Here is a 25,244-nt window from a genome sequence, read left to right on the forward strand (position 1 = left end):
TTTCAAGTAATTGAAGAGATACCACCCCCATCTTTTTCTCCTCTCGGGGAAAGGATACATACAAGCATTAGCTAGCACTGGGAGGAGATGGTTGTCTAAATTACAGGGAAAAAAGCCTAATTGTGACATTTCGACATGGGCTGGGTGAGTGAATCAATAAAGGAACGGAAACAAGTTGGTAATCGATGATGTTGGAGACAAATTTCATTTGGTGAAGGATATTAAAATAGCGTCCATGGGAAAGGAAGTTAACTGGAAACTTATTTAACTAGAAATGTGGAATCACAACATTGAAACAGTGTGCATCTGAAATGCGAATAAACAAATGCTAAGAGAGAGTGAGTCAGAAGCACATGAGTTGTAAGAAGTTGAACTCAAGAGACCAGGCAGTGCTGCTTAATACCATCACATGATCAGCCCCGAGGCCCCTATTTAATTAAAATAAGGAGGGAGGCGCAGCAGAGACCAGAAGAGCACTACTGTCCTTCGTGGTTGGGGCCAGAGGAGTTAGTTACAAGTTAAACCTCGATCGCTGGGTCTGTGAGAAGTCAGCATGGAATGTCTCTACTCTCTCCTGGGATTTCTGCTTTTGGCTACAAGATTGCCACTTGATGCCACCAAACGTGAGTAACTCATTTTCTGTGTTTAACCCACTCTGGCTCCTGGCTGAAGAGGTGTGTTGTCCAAAGTAACGTCTGAGCTAGAAACTGGACTTTGTGACGCTCGCTCCTCAGGAAGCTTTCCTGCTCACTCATTTCTTCTTCTGGAAACTGTTGGGAATGTTCGAACTACAGCCAAATGCTTCCAGCTCCACTCTTTGCTTCAGGCTCTTGGAAAGTAATAACTGCAGCCTGCATCTCTCTTATGGCGCTTTTTTCCATTGCAATTGCCACCTACTGTCTTGCCAGACAGTGGGAGGGTGGGGGGTGTGAGGGGAGCAGTTTCTGGCCTGAGAACAAAGCATTGCTACCCACAAAGTTTGTCTGGTTTCTGTCCAATAGGGTAGAGAACTCAGATAAAATGGGGCCCCAAATCTGGAGACAAGCTAACAATCGCAACCCAGAAGCTGTTGCTAATACTGATATTTCTTCCCAGACCTGCAGGAACTTGCTGCTGCTATAGTGAGATTTCTGAGAGAAGAGCTGAAGCCCTGGGGGTCTCCATTCTAGTTATGCACTAGAGGTTGCTGGTGCCCAAATCAGTAGAATCAGAATTTTTGGAGGTAGAGTGGGCGCATCCTTGTTTAAAAAGCTCCTCTTGTGATTAAATGCAAAGCCAGAATTTTTTCTTTTTCTTTTTTTTTAAATATTTTTTTTCCATAGTTTGTTCACAGCAGCATCATCACAAACACGAGGAGTGCACTGTGCTGCTTGCTTTAGGACAGCTCCAACATCTCTAGGGGATAGGTATTTTTCTGTTCCTATACCTTTACAGAACCACGTCCATACAAAGACAGAATTTTGAGCCACTGGGCTGTGTGTGGCCCACTTGTCCAGTCCAGGGGGTGGGCAGCGATAGCGGCCCCATCTTCCAGACAAGAGTTAGTGTGCAGTGAGAAAGGAAGTGAATTGTACATCACACCGAAGGGCCACTCCGCCTCACTCCAAAAGACTAGTGACAGTCACTGGATGAAAAGTCCAGGGGTCCTGATTCTGCCCGGCAACTGGGGAAGGGAGGCGCTGAGCAGGGACTAGCATCTACCTCGTGCCCACCATGTGTAGCCTTTATGCTGGCTGCCTCCCTTAACGTCACTCAAGTAATCCCCTACAACACCTTTGTGGAACAGATGGTCTTTCCCGTATTCAACAGTAAGGAAACCGAAGCCCAGGTGTTGTTTTTCACCTGCTCCGCCCAGCTCTGGGAGAGAGGGGTCTTGGAGGCACGACGGGAGGGGCCTGTGCACGCATCATTTCACTGGCTCTCCTAGCTCTCATGGGAGAGGACTGGCCTATAATTAGTGTGTCCTGGCAGAGCGCGATCTGGGCGAGACCGCTGGTAGTCCCGCAGGGTGAGGGCGGGTCTCCGCGGAGCTGGGAGGCCCGGGTGGGGGTGGGGTGTGTAAAGGGGGTGCTAAGGGCCGCGGGCCCACCCCTATTCCCCACCCCCGCGGGGGGAGGCAAGGGGCGTGGCAAGGGGTGGCGCTCAGCATTTGCGGGGAAGTGGAGGGGAGCGGCCAGAGGCGCTGCCAGTTCTGCTGCAAGCAGCTGAGGCCGGAGGCTCGGGCACTGCAGGTCCCTGGAGACCCTGCCCGGCCATCTCCTGAGACTGGGCCCAAGAAAAGGCCTGGTGGCTTTGACAAGGGAGTCCAGACGCAAGGACTGCGGCGGGGTGCCGGGCGGAGCGGCGCTGGCCTGTGTTTGGCTCACGTGGCTTGGGGACCACCTGGGGAGGCTGGCACTGTGATGATCTCGTTTCCCAGACCAGGAACCAGGCCCCAGAGAGGGCAAGTAACTCGCCCCAGGCCACACAGCGGCTAAGAGGAAGAAGGCGGCTTCCGTGCAGGCTGCCGTCCTTCCTGCAGCGGACAGACTTGGGTTCTCTGCCTGCGGTGAGACAGGGCTGCAAACTTAGCTTCATTGAGCTTTCATTTCTTCTTTTGCAAAACCGAGAAATGGGATTCTTGTGAGATCAGCTAACCAAAAATGCTTGGAGTGGGAGCATACATGGTAGCAATTGTCTTACCTCAATGAGCCTCTCAGACAGACTACCCCAGAGTGTGCTGTCCGGGGAGATGGAGGGACAGCCTAATCGCAGCCTTCTTCCCACTAGCTCGTCTTTGCTCAGTAAAACAGATGAGCCTGAGGTTGAATCACGCTGTCAGTTTGAGAGGAGTCCCAGTCTATTAGGCAATGCAAACAAAACCTGGACTTTCCTGGTTTCACCTTGCCCTAGACTAGAGATTCTGGCCAGAAAAAGGAAGGATGGATGGGATTTAGAAGTGTCTCAAACACTCAGGGATTCACGGTCCGGATAGAAAGGAGGAAGGGGAGGTGTGGAGAGAGAGTTGAGCAGCTGGCACCCACCTCTCTGCCGATGGCCAGAGCAGGGAGGCTAACCTGCTGAGGGAAAACCACAGCAGTGCTGGGAGTGACTCAGTTTACCTTCACATCTTCCCCCAACACATACCCCCCCATTTTTTCCCTTTTAAAGTCTGCTTACCATTGTGTTTGATGTATTTCTTTATTAATTCAACTTTGTTAGTTTGAGGGCGTTATAGAGTCACATGTAGTTTTCAGAAATATGGCAGAGATCCCCCTGCACCATTGGCCCGGTTTCCCTCAATGGTAACATCTTACGAAACTATTGTACAAGGTCACAGCCAGGGGTCTGGCACTGACACAGTCAAAGCACACAATAGTTCCATCGCTGCAAGCATCCCTCACGCCTTTTACAGCCAAACCCGCACCCCTTTCCCACCCTACCCCTCCTCCAGCCCCTGGCAACCACTAATTCATTCTCTATTTTTGTAATTTTGTCGCTTCCAGAATGTTATATAAAGAATGTTATATACATGGAATCACCACAGGATGCAATCTTTGGAGATTGGCTTTTTTTAGTCAACCTGCTTGATGGACATTGCATGTGTCAGCAGTCTGTTCTGTTTTATCACCGAGTAGTACTCCGTAGTACGGAGGTACCGCTGTTGAAGCCTTCACCTGCCGAAGGAAATCTGGGTTGTTCCAGTTGGGCTATTATGAACAAAGCTGCCAGGAACACTCAGGGACAGGTTTTTGTGTGAACATGAGTTTCCGTTTCTGTGGGACAAATGCACAAGAGTGCAACTGCTTGCTTGCATGGTAATTATATGTTTAGTTTTACAAGAAACCGCCAAACTCTTTTCCGAAGTGGCTGTACCATTTTACATTCCCACCAGCAATGAGTGAGGGATTGTTCCTTTACATCCTCACCTACATTTGATGTGTCACTATTTTTTTATTTTGGTCACCCTGATAGGTGTATAGTGATATTTCACTGGTTTTGATGAGCATTTTTCTACTGGTTAATGATGCTGAACATCTTTTCATGTGTTCCTTTGCCATCTGTACATCCTCTTCAGTGAAATGTCTGTTCAGGTCTTTTACCCATTTTTTAATTGGACCGTTTGTTTTTCAACAGAGTTTTGAACATTTAAAAATATATTTTAGATATTCTTTATCTGAAGTACAGCTGGTAAATATTTTCTCCCAGTTTGTAACTTGCCTTTTTATCTTCTTCGCGTGGTATTTTACAGAGCAAAGTTTTTCATTCTGGTGAGGTTTAATGAATCGTTTTTTTTCTTTTATAGATCATGTCTTTGGTGTCAAGTCTAAAATTCTTGCCTAGCCTAGTCTAGCCTGAATATCACTCCTATGTTTTTTGCTTTTTAGTAGCCATTTGTTGAAAACCATTTAGTGACCATTTGTTGAAAAGCCTAGCTTTCCTCCATCAGATCGATTTTGCTTCTTTGTCAAAAATCAGTAGGGCATATTTGTGTGGGTCTCTTTCTGGGTTCTCTGTTCTGTTCCATGGACCGGTGTCATTCTCCTTTTAATTTTGCATTTTTCTTTGACTGCTGACATTTAAAATCAGAAATCTGTTTTGATTATGTTTCTGAAAACACTGACTTTCCCTCAGGATGTGAGGAAGTGGAAGACTCTTTGGAACAGTAGAAAAAACTGGTCCTGGGAATCAAAAGATGTGAACCTTCATTTTTACTCGGTTAAAGGTGATCCCTAGTGAATCACTGTCACTTCTCTAGGCATGAATTTCTTCATCTATAAAATGGAGAGACTTGAACTAATCTTAGTTCTTTGCAGATTGAACATTCTACCATTCTGTGACTTGGTTCGAGTGAATTTCCAGTTATAAACGTTTACTGATAAGCATGCATTTCCTGCCCTCACTTAGTAGTATCGTTTTCTAAATAGGAACAATCTCACAGAATCATAGGACATTTGGGTTTTCTCTGATTTGAAGGCCTAGAGAATACACATATCCTGAGTTCACACAGCCTGTTTAGCAGAACCAGGACTAGAAACCGGGTTCTGTGAGTCCCAGTTTAATGTTCTTTCCTAGTCCACCTAGCTCCATTATAAGAAGGGAACAACATTCTGCTCCTTCCTCTTACTAGGGAGGAAGAATAGGACACAGACATTAGTGTCATCCGTTCAATATGGCTTCTCTGAGTACTTACGAAATACCACACCTTGTGGAAGACCTCTTCCAGGATTTAAGAGAAGACAGTGTTTCTGGTTCTAAGAGTTCATGGCCATCTGAATTGCTGAGATAACAGTTTATGATAATATATGATTAGGGTATAGCTGAGGATTATAGACAATTGACAATTGAGCTTTAGTCTGTGAGTAACAGAATACTCAGATAGGTTGAGTAAGACACTCAGTATCACAATAAGCCCAGGGCTAGAGCAAGAGCTCAACAATATCATCAAGAACTCTTTTCATCCTTCCATTCTGAAATCTTTGATGTGTTGGCTTGCTTCTTCAGATCTGTGCCCTCATGTTTAAACATGGCTGTCCCAGCTCTAAGCATCACATCATTACCCTGCCACCTCCAAAATCAATTCTAAGGAGAATTACCTAAACACACCAAATGAAAAGCAGAGTAGAATTTTAAACCCACTTTCCAATATATAAAAAAAAATGTATATAGGTTAAAAGTAAAAGGATGGAAAAAGATGAGCCAATTAAGCACTAAGAATATCAAGGTACGCTCAGAACAAGAAGTATTACCAGAGATAGAGGTCAATTCTTAATGATAAAAGGATCAATTCATGAAGAAGACTTAAACATTCTAAACAAATTCAAAATATATAAAGCAAAAAGTAGTGGGACTAAAAGAATAAAGTGACAAATTGGCACATCCATATTTATAGTTGAAGATTTCACCATCAGTCTCTCAGTAATTGAAATAACAAGTAGACAGAAAACCAATAGGAACATAAAAGTCTGAAAAAACATTATCAAACAGCCTGACAAAAATGACATTAAACACTGAACTCAACAACTGTAGACTATACAACTGCAGATGGAATATTCACCGAGACAGACTATATGATAGGCCATAAAAAAAAAATTAGATTGTTCAACAGGGCTCAGCAGTATGCAGCTCTTGGAATCTAAGAGGCATTCCTGAGCCTGACGTTCCTTTAACCAAGTGAACAGTTCAAACAGAAAAAGATGCAAAAACTGGTCTGAAGATCATTGGCATCCGTGTTTTCCTAATGATATTGTATCAAATTCAAATATTCAGTGGATACAGATTGAGAAACAAAATATGGCCAAGAAAGACTAACTTTCGAAATTTTTCCTTGATTCTTTTCAAGTACACAAAGAGATAGGGTCTAAATACTTGTATTAAAGGTATTTCCAGTACACATTAAAAAAAAAATCTTTATTTGCTTGACATATTGGAAATATTATATATGTGCTTTCCAACCTTATGAAATATAAAATGGCTTTAACCATTGTTAGATAAATACTAAGTGAGGAATGGAACAGACCAAATAATTTGTTTTTCAAATATTGATACAGAATTTCATGAAGTGCTGAGCAATGAAAGAACTTCCAGTTATATGAGAGAGCATAACCATCTAAATGGTTGGTCTTCAGATGAAAATGATTGGAATGAAGAACTCTATCCAGTGTGGAAAAGAGGAGACCCGAGGTGGAAAATGTCCTGGAAAGGTAAGTCAAAAGATTCAACGCAAACAGCTGTCATTTCCTATTTAAGTTAGTTTCCAAGGTTCTAGACTTAGAGATTATGTGGCTTATGTTTCTTCTGTGAATATACTCCAGTTACCAAATGGGAAGAACTTGGATTTGGCAATTTTTCCTTTATCTCAACATATTACTTACACACACACACACACACACACACACACACACACACCAGTTTAATCTCCTTAGAATTATACTTCTTGGAAGATTTTGGAGAGAGCAGATTTAGCCTCAAACCTGTTTAACTAATGTGTGAATGGTCACCTTCAGAAGATCTGAGACTCCAGAGTTGTTTTTGACCATCTCAAAAGTGTGGTTTGTCGGAAAGTGAGTATCTTTTCATTCACATGAATGAATGACTTCTTCCGTCATTGGTTTTGAGATTAAGAACACAGACCTTTAATACTTTTCTCCTCAATCCAATTGAGCAGATTTTCTTATTATTTTAAGTATGTTTTTTTCATCTTTACAGAATTCTTTAAATGGTCTGACTTCTTTTTCTATTCCTCTTCTAGAATGTTGCACTCAAATCAAAAATTAAGAATCCAGAAAATAAATTAATGTATCATAAAGAGGCACGAGGATCCTCCAGCTGGTCCTTATAAGTAGATTTAACTTTATCAGGGAAAGGAAAGAGAGATGCTTGATCACTGAACTCCACTTTTCTCTTGTCCTAGGAGGCCACATGCAGGTGAATCTGACCAGTGATTCCCCAGCACTGGTGGGCTCAAACATAACATTCACGGTGAAGTTGGTATTTCCCAGATGCCAAAAGGAAGATGCCGATGGCAACATCGTCTATGAGAAGAACTGCAGAAATGGTAAGGAATGTTCTTCACGTCACAGGAACACACACCCTAGTTCTCCAAACTACTGGATACAGTAGTAGTTCTCCTAAACTACTGCGGATCCATCTCAAAAACTTGAATGCTTACAGGTACTTCTGTAAATGCAAGATGCTGCTATCATCCCATGTTACCCACTCCTCAAGTAGGATGACAAGGAGGGTGAGCATGTGGTTCTACCCAGTCCCTTCATCGAAATCATTAGCCCACGCCACGTCAGCAAACTGGTGACTTGGAACCCTTTTCAAAGTTATTGTCTATACTGTCATGCTCAGCTTTTTCTTAGTGTCCAGTTGATTAGACAGAGGATGCCTTATTGATTCTTCAGTTTTGATTTTATTGCTTGGAATTCTTTTGGCTATTCAGAAAATAGCCAATTTGACGGATATTTGCTGATCAGTTTAATTTCTGCTCACAAGTGTTTCTTAAGCAAATGCTGTGTGTATAGATTTTGGATTTGCTATGCTCTTCGTTAAAGCAGATGAGCTCTTTGTACATGTTAAAGAGCACAAATGAACACAAATAAATCAAGAGAAATTATCTGTTAGAACTGGACATTCTCAAAAACTCCGAACTTCAATCAGTGACAAGCTGTTAAATGCACTTATGATCTGATTTTATTATTAGAACTTCTATTAAATTGTCAGTGTGTTCATTCCTTCTTAATGTATCTTCCTATGAGGAAAACATTAGATTTTATTTAGAAGGATTTTGATAGTTTAAAAAGTGTTGTATTTAATATTCTGTAGCATTTTTCTTTTTTTCAAAAAAAGCTGATTCTTACGAACATTTCAAATGACAATCTAGCCCTCTAAGCATTTTTATATGAAAGAGTCCTTGTGACATCTGAAAATTTTAAGAAAATGTCTATTACTACGGAAAGGAATTAAGGATCTTTGAAGAAATGACAGATTCCAGGTATAAGGTAGGAAGAGTACCAAATGAGCTGGCACATCTTATTGTGCCAGAAAACAAGGAGTACTCAAAGCCTAATGGGGACATGTCATAAGGACACAGACGCCAGACTGAAGGAGCTCCCCCTGGCCATGTTTAGGTCAATTTAAGAATAAAAAATATTAATGACAGTAAGTGACCAATCAATAAAAAGACTCTCCATAAATGTCAGTGAAATTAAAAAAAAAAAAAAAACAAGAGAGTGAGGAGGTTGTGCTAGATTGCTAGATGAAAAGATATTGCCCGTGACTTATTTAAAATGAAAAATGTCACATGTACAGAAAAGTAGAAAGGAAGGTATATTGAGAATTCAAATACCCTCTACCTAAATACAACTATTTAAATATTTTGCTATACTTGCTCTTTTCTTTCTTTCTCAACCTTTCTTTCTTTCTGAAACAAAATAGCCAAAAGTAGTATGCGACCCTCGATTACCATCATAGGGGTGGTAATGACGTTGTGTCTATGCAGGAGAATACCGTTATTCTTAGATGTGTGCTGAAGTCTTCAGGAGTGGAGAGTCATAACGTCAAATGAGTCAGCAATAGGTAGAGTGTATCCAAATAAAAAGATAAAGCATCCCTCTGTTCGGTTTGAATACAGTTGTGATTTGGAAACCTAATATGAAGATAAAATATATCAAGTTATATCTCTAGATTGAACTTTTATGAATAACTGCTTTCTATAAAACTTATTGAAATATAACATATATGCAGGAAAAAATGCACAAGTCACAAACATACCACTGGATGCATGCTGAACCTTAGGGTTTTATTTGTCCACCTAATATTTAAACTAGTTATAAAAAAAATGTTTAATTCAATGATGATCATTGAGCATTCTGAGTCCAGATGACAATCATGGCTTGTTTCTTTCTCGATTTAGACACAGGTCCATCTCCTGACCCATACGTTTACAACTGGACAGCATGGACAGAGGATGGTGACTGGGGAAATGGCACCAACCAAAGGCATCACGTGTTTCCTGACGGAAGGCCTTTCCCTCACCACCATGGATGGAGGAAAATGAATTTTGTCTACATGTTTCATACACTTGGTTGGGCTTTTACAAATTCCTTCAGCTTTTTCTTTACCTTTCTTAAAATTTAAATTTTTTTTCTCTTTTCTTATTCTGTAATCAAGAACCATAACACTGAGAGTTTAATAATAGTTAATCTGCTAACTTTCTTTAGCTGGATGGAGAGGGAGGGATAAAAATAAAATCTTAGTTAGCCTTGCAAATCTCCAGGAATTAAAAAGGTAGAAAAAAGCAGATCCAGTTTTCTTTTTAAAAACAAAAATTGAGTAGATTTTTTTCTGACTAAAACAGTAATGTGAAAAACATTAATATTTATTTGAATGGCACACAGATGAACATTTGTTGATTTATTCTTTATTTTTCATATTGTCAAATGAATTTTTAATAATTAAAGAAACTTATGTTCTTTTTAGGAAATTTAGAAAATGCAGAAAAGTCAAATGAAAAAACTCATAATTAACACTAGAGGTTATCACTTAACATGACATTGTTTACTAGTATTTCTTGATTAAAATTATAATGTGTACACATTTTTTCTTAATATCATTAACATTTGACTATATCATTAAAACTCTTTATATGCATTATTTTAATGACTGTGTAATATTCCCTTGTGTAGAAATAGCATAACCTAACCACAGTTCTACCTTTTTCTTTTTTTAACTACAAATGGTATCCATTTTGCTTTATTACTAGTGAAGTGATTATTTTTAGGAGCAGCAAATTTAGGTTATTACTTGCAAAGCTGCTAAGTTCTTAGTTAAAAATGTCACCAGGTGCCACCTGGCTGTGAGTATTTGAAAACTGCTACCAATCATGCAGCCTCCAAATTTCTAAATGTTTTGTCTTTCTGTGTAAATTAGAGAAAGCTTCTCTTTCTTCAATTAACTTATTTACAAATCAAAATGTAAATATTAATAATACATTCCAATTGAACAAAGTACAAAATATGTATATCAAATATCATGAAAAAAATGAAAATAAAATATTATGTCCATCTATTTGAATCGGTTGATTTAAAGCTGACTTTTCTTCAGTGCCTTCATGGCCTTGTCAGTCAACTCACCAAATATCATGATTTCTTTGACCTGGCAGTTTGCAATGTCATGATTTCTTTGACCTGACAGTTTGCATGGGGTCACTTATGCTCACTAACACTCCAGACTCTTTTTAGCCTAGTTAACTGATTGAGATGTTTTTATTTAAAAATCAGCTTTCAGCCAGAAATCGCTCTGTTTTTCTAACAACACTTTTGAATTTTCATCTTCTGCTGCAGAGGTCTCAGATCTAGTTGATATTCTCCCTCAACTAAGCGCAGCCCCTGTGATCTACCTCTTAGTGCCAGAACTCACATTTTCCTCACTTATAACTAACACGCCGAGAGACGCCTCTTCTCCCCTACAACCTGCATCAGAACTGCCTCTGTGTTTTAAAGTAAAGGACGATTCCAAATTACACACTCCTTAGAAGACTAGTATATTTCTGACACCTTTGACCATGTGACAAACATGGCTTCTAACTATCCCCACCTCACAGGCATCCACCTTACAATACCTGTTGTTCCAATGACACATCTATACTAGGTGCCTCGATAGGATTAGAAAAATCCTTGAGCCCTGACGAAGAGGAATTACTTTCACTAGTTGACAGTGGCGGTTAGATTCAAGTTAGGATTGGAGAAAGAAAAAGAATAGCTCAAGGGTGTCCTAGAAATGTGTTTATGGAACCGCTTCCTTCTTTTTTATACCCACCATAGCTTTTATCACTTACTGCAATAATTATATACAAATACCATTAGAAGGTGGAGGATTCTAGTCCCCTAAAAACAGCTGCTTAACAATATAGCTGAAATAGTAATATTGTTACAAAAATAAGGTAGATTTCTGGATAAATTTTTAAAAACTCCATTGGATACCTCACCATGTATTTTCCATGGGAAACACATGTATTTCAAGTGCCAGATCACTTACTTATAAAAACTATTTATTTGTAAATTAATGACTGTATTATCCCACTAAACAGCTCTGTTAATTTTAAACAACTATATGCAATTATGTTTATTTAACTGTGTGTTCGTTTTACATAAAAATGAACATCATCTTCCTTCCTTTCCACATCCCCATCTTGTTTTCCCTCCCCAGAGCAATCTCTAAGTGGCAGTAACTAGTCTTTAAGAAGCAACTTCCTATAATGATCATGTAAGGGAACTAATACCTAAATATTTCCAACCTCTCAAAGGTCAGTATTTCCAGAAACTGGGACGGTGTTCAGTGAATGTTTCGGTAAACACAACCAACATGACGCTTGGCCCTCAGCTCATGGAAGTAACTGTCTATAGAAGACACCGATGGTCGTATGTCCCAATGGCAAAAGTAAAAACTGTGTACGTGGTAACAGGTGAGCGGTGTGAACTCTAAATTAACTGTGATGAGGCACTTAGTATCTGGTGATGTTAGTGGGTTAAGAAAGAGTTAGAGCCAAGTGTTTTGGGTTAGGTTACAATTCATCTGGACTCCTTCTCAAATTCATTTATATTTAATGAAGTTTTCTGTTTTCCAGGATAATTTAGGGAAACTCTAGAAAACTTGCATAGGAAAAGGAAAAATGATGCTGAGTTATCCTCAATTTGAATTTTTAACCTAAAAGCATTACTGAAGCAATCCACTTAAAATCAAGCAATCACGCATTTTTTTTTCTTGGTTGTATCTTTTAGATCAGATTCCTTTATTTGTGAATATGTCTCAGAAGAACGACCGAAATTTGTCTGATGAAACCTTCCTCCGGGGCCTCCCCATTACATTCAATGTCCTGATTCACGATCCCAGCCACTTCCTCAATGAGTCTGCCATTCACTACAAGTGGAACTTCGGCGATGGTACTGGTCTCTTTGCCTCCAACAATCACACTTTGAATCACACGTATGTGCTCAATGGAACCTACAGCTTTAACCTCACTGTGCAAGCTGCAGTGCCTGGGCCTTGTCCTTCACCAACACCCAGACCTCCAAAACCCACCCGGTCTTCACGTAAGTGTTTTCCCAGGTGATCTTTGGCAAAGAGGGCTGGGGACTTTAATCTCTAAAATAAATAGATAAATAAATAAAATCTGTCATGCAAGTTACATTATTAGGTCCCTACTTGAAACAGTGGTGTACAAACTCTATGACAATCCTATTCTATACCTGTTGATTTTTTAAAGCCACTTCACCACCATTTTGACTATAGGAATATGGAAAAAAAGAATATGTTTAAACTCACTTTGCAGGTAGCATTTGGAGGCTTGTACACAGCTCTTTGACCACCCTCATTTTCACTGGCCCTTGTTATGCATGCAGGTGCTTTCCCCTCCCAGCCTATCACATTTCTGTGTGTCTCCCATTTTTTGTCACTATGAGAAGACACACTGGCCCCTTGTAAACATTCAGGCCATCCCACTTTCCTTCCTCTCCCTCCAGCCTTCCTCCCCACTCCCATTCTCCTCCCTCCCTTGCCCTTATCCACCTAATGTCTTAGGAACACAGCAACCCTTAAGAGCAGTTTCTAAATGACCCAAAGAAGAATGCACTTTGAGAATATTTGTTGGCTAGCAAGCCGGAAAGACTCCTGACATTAAAAATTGTCCTGGTTGTAAGGCATAATTAATTAGATGCCACTCCTTCCCCATATCAGCCATAAGTACATCTTAGTACCTCAGGATCCAGGAGATGGTAATAGGCTGTCACTGGTCACATGAGCGTGCCATCACTAAGCCCAGAGGGAACACTCTATTATGACGTCCAGATTGTTGCCATTGTTTTTAACAAAACCTGTTCGTTATAAATAATAAACTGTCATAATAGTGTGTTATTAATAAAACAAGATCTTGTTAAATCGAGACTATCTAAATCAAAAAAGACACTATAATTTTGATTAATTCTTTTTTGAGATATTTTAAAGTACAAAATTAATGCACGTTCCTTAGTAAAAATTCACATATAGAAATCTAGAATAAAAGTGAAAGTTCCTATTCGCATGCTCCTCATAGGAGTTAAATCCTGTTAATAGTTGGGCGTGTTTCTTCCCAGATCATTTCCTATGCATTCACAAACATATTTTATAAGGACGCATAGAGTTTATTTGGTTTTTATGTAAATGGGTTCATGCTATATATATTGTTCTACAGTTTTCTTTTTTTCACTTAACAAACATCATGGAGATCTTTCCATTTATCAACACATGTAAATTTAACTCACTTTATTCAATGGCTACCTAGCATCCCACAGTATATATAAACTATAATTTATTTAACCATTTTCTTACTGATGGATGATTAGGTTACTTCTAATTCCAATCACAATATAACCGAACAACTCTAAATATATAGCTTTGTTCTGATATTTCCATAGGAGGATCAGTTTCTTTATCTACAACTATTGATGGTTTTCCTTACAAATAAAAGTGCCAGGTATAAAATTCAAATTAAATTACAGATGCCTGTAATATCTAGACCTATCTAGAAATTCTTGAGTGGTAAAGAGCTTAATGTTAGGTTATTTAATACTAGTCTATTTTAAATTGCATTTTTATTAATGTAGCTTGTTTTTCTTAGAACCTATTAGAAAAATGTTTTTAAGTCAATGAAATGGTATTTTAAATTTCTGTTATTATTTTTCCATAGGTTAGACCATAAGATATAAGATAGTAACCTTATGAGTTAAGTTTTATAGTTCAGGGAATCTGTCTGGCTTTACATAAAGGTGTTAGATCAACCATAATCAACTCCAAAATGTCTTAAAGCAGCTATAAGAGTTGGGGAAGAGAGATGGGTGGGAATAAGTAATGGAACCCAAGGTGATGATAGGAATCAGCCCATGACTTGAAAAGAAGAGATGAGGTGGGGTATTTGTCCTCTAGAAGAGAGAGTATTTTCAGCTATGCAGACCATATTAACAGGCTTGGATTATTGAGCACTGGATTCTTATTAAACCAAAAATTATATTCTCTCTGCTTTGGTAAGTGGCTTCATAAAAAAGTATAGCCATTAATAGAAACGAAATGCCACCACAGGAGTGAGAAAGAAGCAGAGTTGAAAAAGCGATTTAGAAAAATAATTACATCATAGAGCAGCAGACAGGCATGAACTAGTTCAAAGTCACAAATTTCTCTTTCCCTAGCTAACAGTGCCATTGTTCATTTTTCAGACTTTTGTGAACAAATCTGAAAAGAACAACTTTGAAACTTTGTAAGACTAATGCTGATCAGTATAATACTACACATATATCATATCATATCATATCATATCTCATGTCGAACTTCCCCAAAGAATCAAGAGTTCTCACACCATTCTCTGGGTAATAGGCACCGAAATAGTGAATTAAATATGCAACTTGCCTTCTTTTTCATCTGTCTTTTAATGTGTTAGTTTTTCTCCATTAGCCCCTTAATCATACCTTGACTTTATAGATATAGGTATATAGTTATAGACTTGACTTTAGATATATCTACAAAATGCCGAATGCATTTTGACTTTTATTATTTGATCATTTGTTTAAAAGAAGTGTTATTTTTAAATACAGCAGGGTCTCTATTTCATGTTCTTAATTCACAGCTAAATTCTGCCTGGCAAGAACTTTAAAAGAAGGAATTTTCCTGTTTTCTGGGAAAAGCCAGCCATCTTTAATACTTCGCACATATGTCACCATAAAACAAACAAACAAACAAACAAATAATAAAAATACTTCACACAAATCTATTACTACAGAACACATCAGTTAAATCTCGAGACAAAATAAATAGTTATCCTGTAACTTTCAAAGGACCATCGTGAAACTCAGGGGACATTCTCAAGAGCCTGCCGCAGCCAATCTTGCTGATAAACCACTGCATTTAAATCCAGCATGGTGTCAGAACCCTTCGGGGCTTTACTCAAGCAGCGTTTCCCAAAATGTGTGCCATGGAACACTTATTTCCAGAGATGCTCTGGGAACCGCTCTGAGAAGGCGCCTCTGAGTGAAGCAGCATCACAGGGCACATTCATTCATCCACTAAAGGCTCTGGGGAAATCTCCCAGCTGGCTTCATACTTAATGTCACTGTGTTAGAGATACAGTCCTCACAAAGCTTTGATGCTCTTCCCCCGAAACTGAGTCCATCTTCATATCTTTTGAAAATTTAAGAGAAAAATAGCATTATATTTTCAGTATCATGTTTTCTTTCCAGTCTTTTTATCTTATTTTAAAGGACTACCAATACCTTGATTAGAGCTTTTTAAATTGTAACTTTTTTCTTTTCTTTTTTTTTACTGAGGTAAAATTGGTATATAACATTGTATTAGTTTCAGGTGTACAGAGTATTAAATTCTTTGCTCTAGTCATACTCAAAGGGTTATTTTTCAAAATCGTCTTATATTTGCTCCTTTCCTTCCCCACACTTTAGCTCATCAATAACTGTGAGACTTTTAGAATGTAAACTTTGGAGCTATGAGACATCCAAATGGGCAAAGAATTACCTTTTTTTCATGTTGCTTCTTAATCTATTATACACCAACCTTAACATTTTAAATTATGTCTTAAATGTTATAGTGTATCCATATCTAAATAGATATATAGAAGTACATGTCTTATATATAGTATATATAGAGACAAGGAAACATATTTATTAAATATTTCCTATATGGCAGGCATGAGAAGCAGGCTTTATATACCTTATTTAAGTTTCATAGTTCAACTCTCCTAGGTCAGGAAATATTATTCTTATTTACATATGAGCAAATTGAGGCAAAGTGAGGTTAAATATGCCCATGGTCTCAAATGGCCAAGAACAAGGAACTGAAATTTAAGCTCAGAATACCTGCCTCCAAAATTAAAATATGACTTTGTCTATTATGGCCTGCTTTCTTTTATCATGGTTGTTTTATCACACATTTTAACATGGCTTCTACCTTTCATTTGCTTCCTATATTTAAATAAGATGGGATTGTGTTTAGCTACATAATTTAACAATCATAATGCTTTACAGCTCTCACATCTTTATGAATCATTACACGTTTAGTTCAATTTCTTTAGCAATTTAATAGTAAAAATTATTGATATTCTTCTAAAGAGCAGGTAGAGAGCTGTTTAGATTTTTGGCTATAACATATACATCTTTTGAATTCTCAGCAACTAATCTAAAATCTTATTCAAACTCTCTAGTACCTGCTGGTGACAACCCCCTGGAGCTGTGGGAAACTCTTGATGAAAACTGCCAGATTAACAGATACGGTTACTTTAAAGCCACTATTACAATTGTAGGTAAGACCAGCCAGAAGGATGTTAGCATCTACCTCTGGCCACGCACTCACTTTGCTGATTCTGAAGGGGTGAGGTTGGGGAACGGGCACCCACTCTCTCTGTCCAGGGTGATACCACATATGCACAAGCAAAGACTCTACGAATTTCTAGATTCCCACCTGCTTACGCCAGCCCTCCATAGACATCCTGGCAGAAATGATCCCTCCGTGAGGCCCACGTACTAACGTCCCACAGGGGCCTGGATGCCCGATCCTGTGCATCCCAGAGATCTGAATGATTGTGCCTTGAAGGAAGGACAGTAACAAGTTCCCACAACTTCCACTCTCTTCCTCCAGCTAATTTCACTTATTGTATGTAAGAAAGGAATGAACAGGGCCACCACACCTGGCTATACATCTTAGGCACAGCCCCCAGGTGCCCAACAGAGAAGATAAGTGGGGGCTGAAGCCCAGGCTGTGTACCCTGACTCTGAGATTAAGGGCTAGAACTCTGCTCTATGCCCTGAGGCCAAGCCTCTGCCCAGAGAATCTGGCAAGGCCTGAGCCTGGGGGCTGCATCCCCCCAGGGGTACCTTTTCCTAAAACACCTGCTCAAAGGGGATGCTGCCTTATAGCACAGACACAGGCTCCAGGAGTAAAGAGCTAGGTTGGACTGAAGAACAGTTCAGTTTGACTTTGAAAATGCTGCATGGATGTGAATCCAAAGTTATGGGATAGATTCCCTGATCTGGTGTGTTTCTGGTATGGCGAGAAGTCCGTCTCCATTTTGTTTGGCCTTCCGATTTGTTAAGGAGTGTTTTGAATTGGTTGGATTTGGTTTGGTTCCCATTGTGTTTTGATATTTTTTCCTATGGGATTGTTTTGTTAGATGGAATTCTGCAGGTTAACATCATTCAGATGACGGACGTTCAGATTCCCCCGCCACAGCCTGACAACTCCCTGATGGATTTTGTCGTGACCTGCCAAGGGACGTGAGTACATTATCTCAGAGGAAGGGGTCGAGTGAGGACCCCAGGCCTGAAGAGAGGCCTCGACCCCAGTCTCCCCTTCTAAGATGATTTAATTGCTGGTTCATCAGTAAGCTGGGACAAGGAAGGACTCTCAAGCACTTGGTTTGCTAGAGTTGAGCGATGCTCATTAATTTTAATTGTTGATGAAGTTGAACGATAATTTTTGATTGAACACTTACTATGTTCTTAACATTTTACATCCGTTCTCATATCAGATCCTCATACAATCCTAGGAGTCTCCTCATTTCATAGATGGGGCCATAGTCATAGAACTTGCTCCCATAGACAGTGGGTACTGGGCAGAGCATGGTTCACAGGTCGAGGTCTGGCTCCAAACCCCTCTCTTAAGCTCCCTGAGCCTCCTCCAGAGTAGCAGGAGGCCAGTGTCGAATGGCTGTGTCCTGGCATTAGTTAATAGCAATGCCTGATAATCCCATCTCTCTTGATAATTTGCAAAGCTCTCCTAATGCATTAGATAATTTGACTTCCTATGGTTTGGTTACAACTGTATATAATAGACTAAATAGATATTAATATATGTACTATAAATATATGTACTATATCAATTAACTAATTAAATATGTTCATGAATTGATTTACACATGTGTAAATCGAGTAATTAAAATATGTGTATGTAAATGTATAAATGAATCAAGAACATGAGCTGGTATGAAAATGTGGCCTTATATGGTAAAAAGAGAGGCAAAGAAACTAGAGGAAAAGCTGACCGAAGGAGCGAGGCTGCTGCAAGAGGCCGGGGCGCGCCCTGCATCTCACCCACGCCCTCGCTGGACCCGGCATTGGTCTCTCCCTCCAGGAAGTCTGCTCAGAAGCGAAACAGTGACTTTGACAGTAATGCATGGCCTAGCGGTCTAGTGATGACAAGGACAGTTGTCAAACATCTTTTGTTCAAGTCCCAGCTTTGTCTCTAACTGCTTGTGTGACCTTGAGCTAATTATGTCCCCTCCTAGAGCTGGTTTGTCCACTGGCACACTGGGATATTACTTTCCTCATAGAGTCATTGAGAGGAATAGATGAGAGCATGTCATCCATCTAAAACTCAGTGCCTTGTGCACAGTAAATACCACATAATCAGCTGTCATTGCTGCTGCCGCCGTTACAGCTCTGCAGGAACCGAGGCAGGGCCAGCTCCTCTGGCATTTAATAATACCTTTGCCTAACACCGAGCGGTCTGCATCTTCGGGCATGCTAGGGAGAGGAAAGGTAGAGGGAATGACGTGGGCTTCACACCACTTCCAATGGCCCCTTGCCTTGGGGGACATAATTTCTTTCTCCTCCACCCCAAGGGCCTCACCTTCCACAGGATACAGAGAAAGCAATAGCTCACATCCAGGCTTGTTTAAGGGTAAACGATATCTAACAATTCAACATCGTATGGTTTGAGTAAAAATAATGCGGCATTCAATTTTATAGAAATGTAATGATTTTCCCTTTAAAACAACTACACTCCTCTCACCCTCTTGGTGCTGTTTACGTCTTTAGCATTCCCAAAGAGGTCTGCACTGTAATTTCTGACCCCACCTGCCAGATCGCTCAGGGCACATTCTGCAACCCTGTGGATGTGGGTGATATGTGCTTGCTGACTGTGAGACGGGCCTTCAACGGATCCGGGACATACTGTATGAACCTCACTCTGGGTGATGATGTGAGTCTGGCCCTCACGAGCACCCTCGTCTCTGTCCCGGGCAGAGGTGAGTTTTTTTTTATGGTTGTACAAGCATTTCCTATTGCAAATAAAGGGTGTTGTGTTCAATACTAGAGCTATTCAGAGCTTTGTCATCAATGTTTAATTTTGTTTCAGTGCAAAATTCGTTGAACTATTGTTAATGTGGATTTGAGAATGAGCATTAAAATTCAACAGCAAATCTACTTAGGGAAGGGATGAGAGAGATGGACCGAATAAAATAGTGGCCAAAGAAAAGACTTTTGCTGAAAAAAATCTGCTGTGATCATGGACCAGTAATAATAGGACATGATCACCGCATGCTCGAATAGATTTGTATTTCAAGGGGGAAGTGTAAAGCCCAATATAAAAAAAAAAAAAACCAATGTTCTCCAATTAAACTATAGCAAAGAGTGAGCTGGTATCATGTTGTCATTAGAATCTACCTGGGCAAAGATATGAAGCCAAGAAGAGAAATGAGAAGCCAAGTGGACTCCTGGCTCCCCTCTAACTTGCCACATGTCCTTTCTTTCCCTCCTCATATTCTCCCAATCATTATATTGAGACCGTAAGAAACCAATGGACCTATCTTCCAGATGCTCACCAGAAAATTAATCTCTACCCTCCTAATGCTCGGAGAGGCAAAATATTAACAAAGTGGACTAAAAAATTTCATTGAGAAATTTTCATTTGCTGGTGACTTCCAGCGTTTCCCAGCCTCAAAAGTAGGACTCTACCTGGTGACCCTAACTGAACGTCACTTGTAACCAACTTTGTTGTGAGTTACTGTGTCATCTTAGAAGGAAGGAATGCTACGTGATGGAAAGGAAAGGGGAGATTAAGTTGTGCTTCTTAATTTGAGCATTATCAGGTACGATCTAATGACCAACTCACAAATAACTCCTTTGGACTTGGAGCCTAGCTCATAAAGTTAAATAAACATAGAGTTATCCGTTAATGAAAAAAAAAAAAGGCAGCTTTAACCTCATTGAAAGAAAAGCTTAAGGAATCATACATATAATTATTTGTATGAGGGCTTATCGTTGGTAAGATCCAAGGTGTAGGTTTAAAAAAAGAAAAATAATACAAAAGTACCTTACTTTGTGGGTTGGGGTGCATTGGGGTCCTCGGGTGAAGCGCTCAAGAGAAGGGCGGAAAGGGGCAGGCCTTGGCCTCTGTTTCTGAGTGAGTGGGGATCTTCAGCCTCCATGAGCTGCTGTGCTTACTGCGCTGGTGCTACCACAGTTTTTAGGAATTGTCTTTAGACGCATAAACTGGTCTGTGAAACTTCCTCGGTGCTGGCAAACCACAGTTCTCTTTTCCGAATCAGTTGTTTAGATATTTGTGCTCCTTTAATTTTTGTAGTGAGTGATAACTTGAGGTGTGACCTGAGCCATTTTCAAAAGCCAAATAATGGAAGTTCAGAAGGAGAAATTTTTTTTTTTTTTAGCAAATACAATAAACTCTTTATCTGATATGTGTAGAGATTATCAACAACAACAAAAAAAGGTAACCCATTTACCTACTTTTCAGAAGGAGAGCTTTTAACCCAGTGGCAATTGTAATTTGATGAATCCGGTTTCAAAGTCAGAATTTCAGAAATAGGTCATTGTTCAAAGGCAAACCCATAGACTTTTAGCTGAAATGACTTTTTTTTTCTTGATGCAATGAACATGCATGAAGCTCCTGCAATTCTTCCAACAAGCATCTACTCCATGCCCAGCACAGCTCTAGATGCAAGATACACAATTCTAGATAGAGTGGGGAACAAGAGGAAGACGACCCTTGTTTTCATGAGCAGAAACAGACAGTAAACAAATAAGATGACATTGTGAAGAAAATAAGGTCAGGGCATGGAGAGTGACCAGCGTGGAAAAGAGAAAACAGAGGTTGGCCCTGCAAATTGTGAGGTCAGGAGGAGACCTGCAGACCCAGCAGTACGAGCTTGGTGAAGGGCCTCCTCTGAACCGAGACCCAAATTTCAAGAATGAGCAGCCTGAGATATGGAAGCAGCCTAAGTGTTTATCAACAGAGGATTAACTAAAGAAGATGTAGTACATATATATATTCCATTGTATATATATATTCCATTATATTATATATCTATATACATACACACACACATACACACACACACACACACATACACACACACACATAACGAATGGAATATTACCCAGCCATAAAAAAAAAAAAAAAAAAAAAAAAAGAATGAAATCTTACCATTTACAGCAACATGGATAAACCTAGAGGGTATTATGCTAAGTGAAATAAATCAGACAGAGAAAGACAAATGCCATATGATCTCATATGTGGAATCTAAAAAACAAAATAAAGCAGAAACAGACTCATAGGTATGGAGAACAAACCGATGGTTGCCAGATGGGAGAGGGGTTAAGGGGGTGAGATAAAAAGGGTGAAGGGATTAAGAAGTGCAAATTGGCAGTTACAAAATAGCCACAGAACTGTAAAGTATAGCATAGGGAACATAGCCAATAATATCGTGATAACTATGTATGGTGCCAGGTGGGTACTAGACTTATGCAGGAGATCACTTTGTAAGTTATATAAATGTCTAACCGCTATGCTATACCCTTGAAACTAATATAATATTGAATGTCAACCAATTGAAAAAAAAAAAGTCCATGTAGACCCTTGTAGGCCACCAGTAGAATTAGGGTTTTATTCTGTGCATAAGAGGAACCATTTAAAGTATGGTCTTGATGCTTTTTGGTTGTCGTGATGGCTGAGAGAAGCAAGAATCATTGGGAGGTAAAATTGGAAGCAGGTAGACAATTAAGAGGTCTTCTTGGAGGAGAGGGCTGGTGGCTGGGACTGTAATGGTGGCAGAGGAGAGGGAGGAAAACTAAACACGTTATATATTGATGGTAAAGACAAGACGAGTTGATTTGCTGAGTTCCAGGAGTACAGAGAAGATATAATCCTTGCTTCATGCTTCTCATAATCTAATTGGAGAGAAATATGTAAAAGGAAGTAATTGCAACACTATGTGATCAAGGCAGAGGAAGAGAGCCAAGCAGTGACCAGGGAAAGGATGACCAGCTGCCTCATGAATGTCCCGAAGGGGTGGACACCTGAGACAAACTAAGGGAAGGGCCTACCAGGAAAAAAGCATGGAGATTTGAAGTGCATGGGGCTGATGGGCAACTCCCAGGATGTTTAGCGCAACTGGAAGGTAGGTAGTGGGAGAGGAGACCAGAGTTGAGGGCAGGAGGCTCACGGAGCCCTTCACCACGTGGGCGCTGCTGGGTCAGATGAGACCTTTGCAGGCATCTCCAGGACATGACATCTCTCTCCTGAGCCCTTAACACAGTGTTCCAGACATGCTAATTCATTCTCTAAATGGAAGATAAGCTGACCCAAAGACTATGCATGATTTAATGGAAAAGATTACTGAAAGTCCAAAGGGAGCCATATATCTTCTGAAAGCTCCCTCTCTCATTTATTTAATTGCATGAGAAGCAGCATGTTCTCTAGGTGGAAGAGGTCAATCATATGGTCTGTCTTCTGTTTTAAGGCCCAGGCTCCCCTTCGAGAATGGTAAATGGTGTCCTGGTCTCTGCTGGCAGCTTGGCCATACTTGTCGCTGTGATCGCCCTCTTGGTGTACAAGTAAGTTGCTGGTGCTCACACTTTAAACCTCTATAGTATACTGTCAAAAATAAATAGCAATATGCTGCACAAATGGGTCATTTTCCCTTTTTGGCTTTTAACCATTTTGTGTGAGGGAGAACAATCTCCCATTGAATGATGAATACCAAATTAGCCTGTTGATTTTGCTATGTTTTTTTTTAAAAATCCTAAATACACTACCAGATGTCATTAACTTTACAAAATCGTGTCAGCTTAATATTTAACATATCATCTCAAATTATAGTAAACAGGCGCATTTCTTGCATGAAGAAAAGAAAAGAAATATATTTCCACAAGACATCAGCGTCTTAAAAGCCATAGGTGAAAGGGAATGAACCGATTTGTTGTTTGCCCTTTGCACTGAGCATGTAAAAGATTGTGGAAAGTAACGGACTCCAGCTAGAGATCTTTTTAAAATCTGTCTGACACTTTGCTTTCAGAAAACACAAGGAATATAAACCAGTAGAGAACAGTACTGGGATCAAAGACAAAGGCCTGAATGCTTTCCTCAACCATGCAAAGGCCAAGTTCTTCTCTGGAAGCCGGGAGAAAGATCCACTGCTCAAGAACCCACCAGGAAATCTTTAAATCTTCAGCCTCGTTTCTGACCAACAGCTCACTATTCAGTGCCATGTACGTGAGATGTGCTCGAGCAGATGACCACTAACTTTTTTTCCTAAAGATTTTTGTAAAGTATATATTATGGTTTAGAGGGGGTCCAATGTTTTTATAGGTTATATGATATTTTAGAGAAGTGAGGAATTATATTGCACGCAGCCTCAACCATATTACATAACTGGTAAAATCAGTCAGCAGTGCATCCTTTCATTGTGATTTATGTTTCATTTATAATGTCCAACGGCATTAGTAGGATAGACATGCTGTGTCCAAAGAGTAGGGGGAGAAGGTACTATTCATTAGTCTGACCAGGTTACCTGGAAGGAGAGGCTGGACACTTTGTAGCTTTCCATATAACCACATGCATAAAACCAATGTATTGTATTCCTGTCCTTAAGTTCACGTTCCAAGCTAACTGAATCCTATTCCAATGAACATGCATGAGCTTCTAACAGCATAATAACAGGCCAAGCCTCTACTACAGTGTATGCGTGTTGTACTAAATTCAGCATCAGCATCATCAGCATCATCATCATGTAATAAATAGGTGTGAATATTTTCATGGCAACCTGCCCTGACCCCCTGTGTAAAGGAATGGTATTCATTCATTCATTTATCCCATGAACATTTATTTAGTGCTTTCTGTATATCAGGCATGTTGCTAGACACATGGCCCAGCACTCACAGTGCTGACACTCTTGTGTGTCTATCAGAATTTCTATATACTATGGTGCATGTATTTGAAATTATATATTGTTTTCTAAAGAAGGAGGTCCTTGGTTTTCCTACGAGTTTCTCTATTTAAATGATAGAGAAACTTGATCAGCAAGGGTTTTACCTCTGTTTGTAACTATATCATATGTTAGACTTGACATTTTTTTTCTTCTTCTTCCTGAAAAATAAAGTTTGAAAAGAGACGTGACCCTGGAATTGTAATTATTTTCCAACTTGTTGTTTGCCTTTCAATTTCCTCTATAGTTTTGACATATAAAAAGTCTAATGCTGCCTTGTGGAACACTGATACCTTAATAATCATTATATATTTATATATATACATATATACAGTATGTGAAATTTCAATAAATTTAATATGTAAATGTATATAATTAGACCAATCTAAAAGAAGAGGTTTTCTATAAGCAATTGTCCTGGACTGTTTGAACAGTCAGTATTATATTAAAAATAATGGCAAGTTCTAAGTTATAGAGCAGTAAACTTGTCCTGCAAAAGGCTAGGTAGTAAATATTTTAGGCTTTGTGAGCCATACAGTGTCTGTCGAAACTACCCAATGCTGCTAATGTAGCACGAAAGCTACCATATACATGCATGAAAGATCATAGTTATGTTCCAGCAAAAGCCTATTTACAAAAGCAGGTGGTCAGCCAGCTATGGCCCATGGGCCATAGTTCATTTCCCCCTGTTCTAGATGAGAAAAGACTAAAGAGGCACTGCAACTAA

The 25,244-nt window shown here is 39.6% G+C and overlaps 1 protein-coding gene across 2 annotated transcripts; it reads left to right on the forward strand.

Annotated features, from left to right (window-relative positions):
* Positions 1-448: 448 nt before the first annotated feature.
* GPNMB (glycoprotein nmb) lies at positions 449-24,252 on the forward strand. Of its 2 annotated transcripts, none has more exons than XM_039862537.1 (11): positions 449-623; positions 6,531-6,683; positions 7,394-7,537; positions 9,401-9,571; positions 11,792-11,950; positions 12,267-12,578; positions 16,724-16,822; positions 17,690-17,792; positions 19,335-19,543; positions 23,054-23,147; positions 23,609-24,252. In XM_039862537.1, the coding sequence occupies exons 1-11, from the start codon at positions 554-556 to the stop codon at positions 23,754-23,756; spliced, it is 1,662 nt and encodes a 553-aa protein (XP_039718471.1). In that variant the 5' UTR covers positions 449-553; the 3' UTR covers positions 23,757-24,252. The 2 variants fall into 2 exon arrangements, with proteins under 2 accessions (XP_039718471.1, XP_039718472.1); XM_039862538.1 differs by having other exon boundaries at positions 23,060-23,147.
* The last annotated feature ends 992 nt before the right edge of the window (positions 24,253-25,244 follow it).

Source organism: Pteropus medius, unplaced genomic scaffold (assembly GCF_902729225.1).
Source record: "Pteropus medius unplaced genomic scaffold, Ma_sr-lr_union100, whole genome shotgun sequence".
NCBI lineage: Eukaryota > Metazoa > Chordata > Mammalia > Chiroptera > Pteropodidae > Pteropus > Pteropus medius.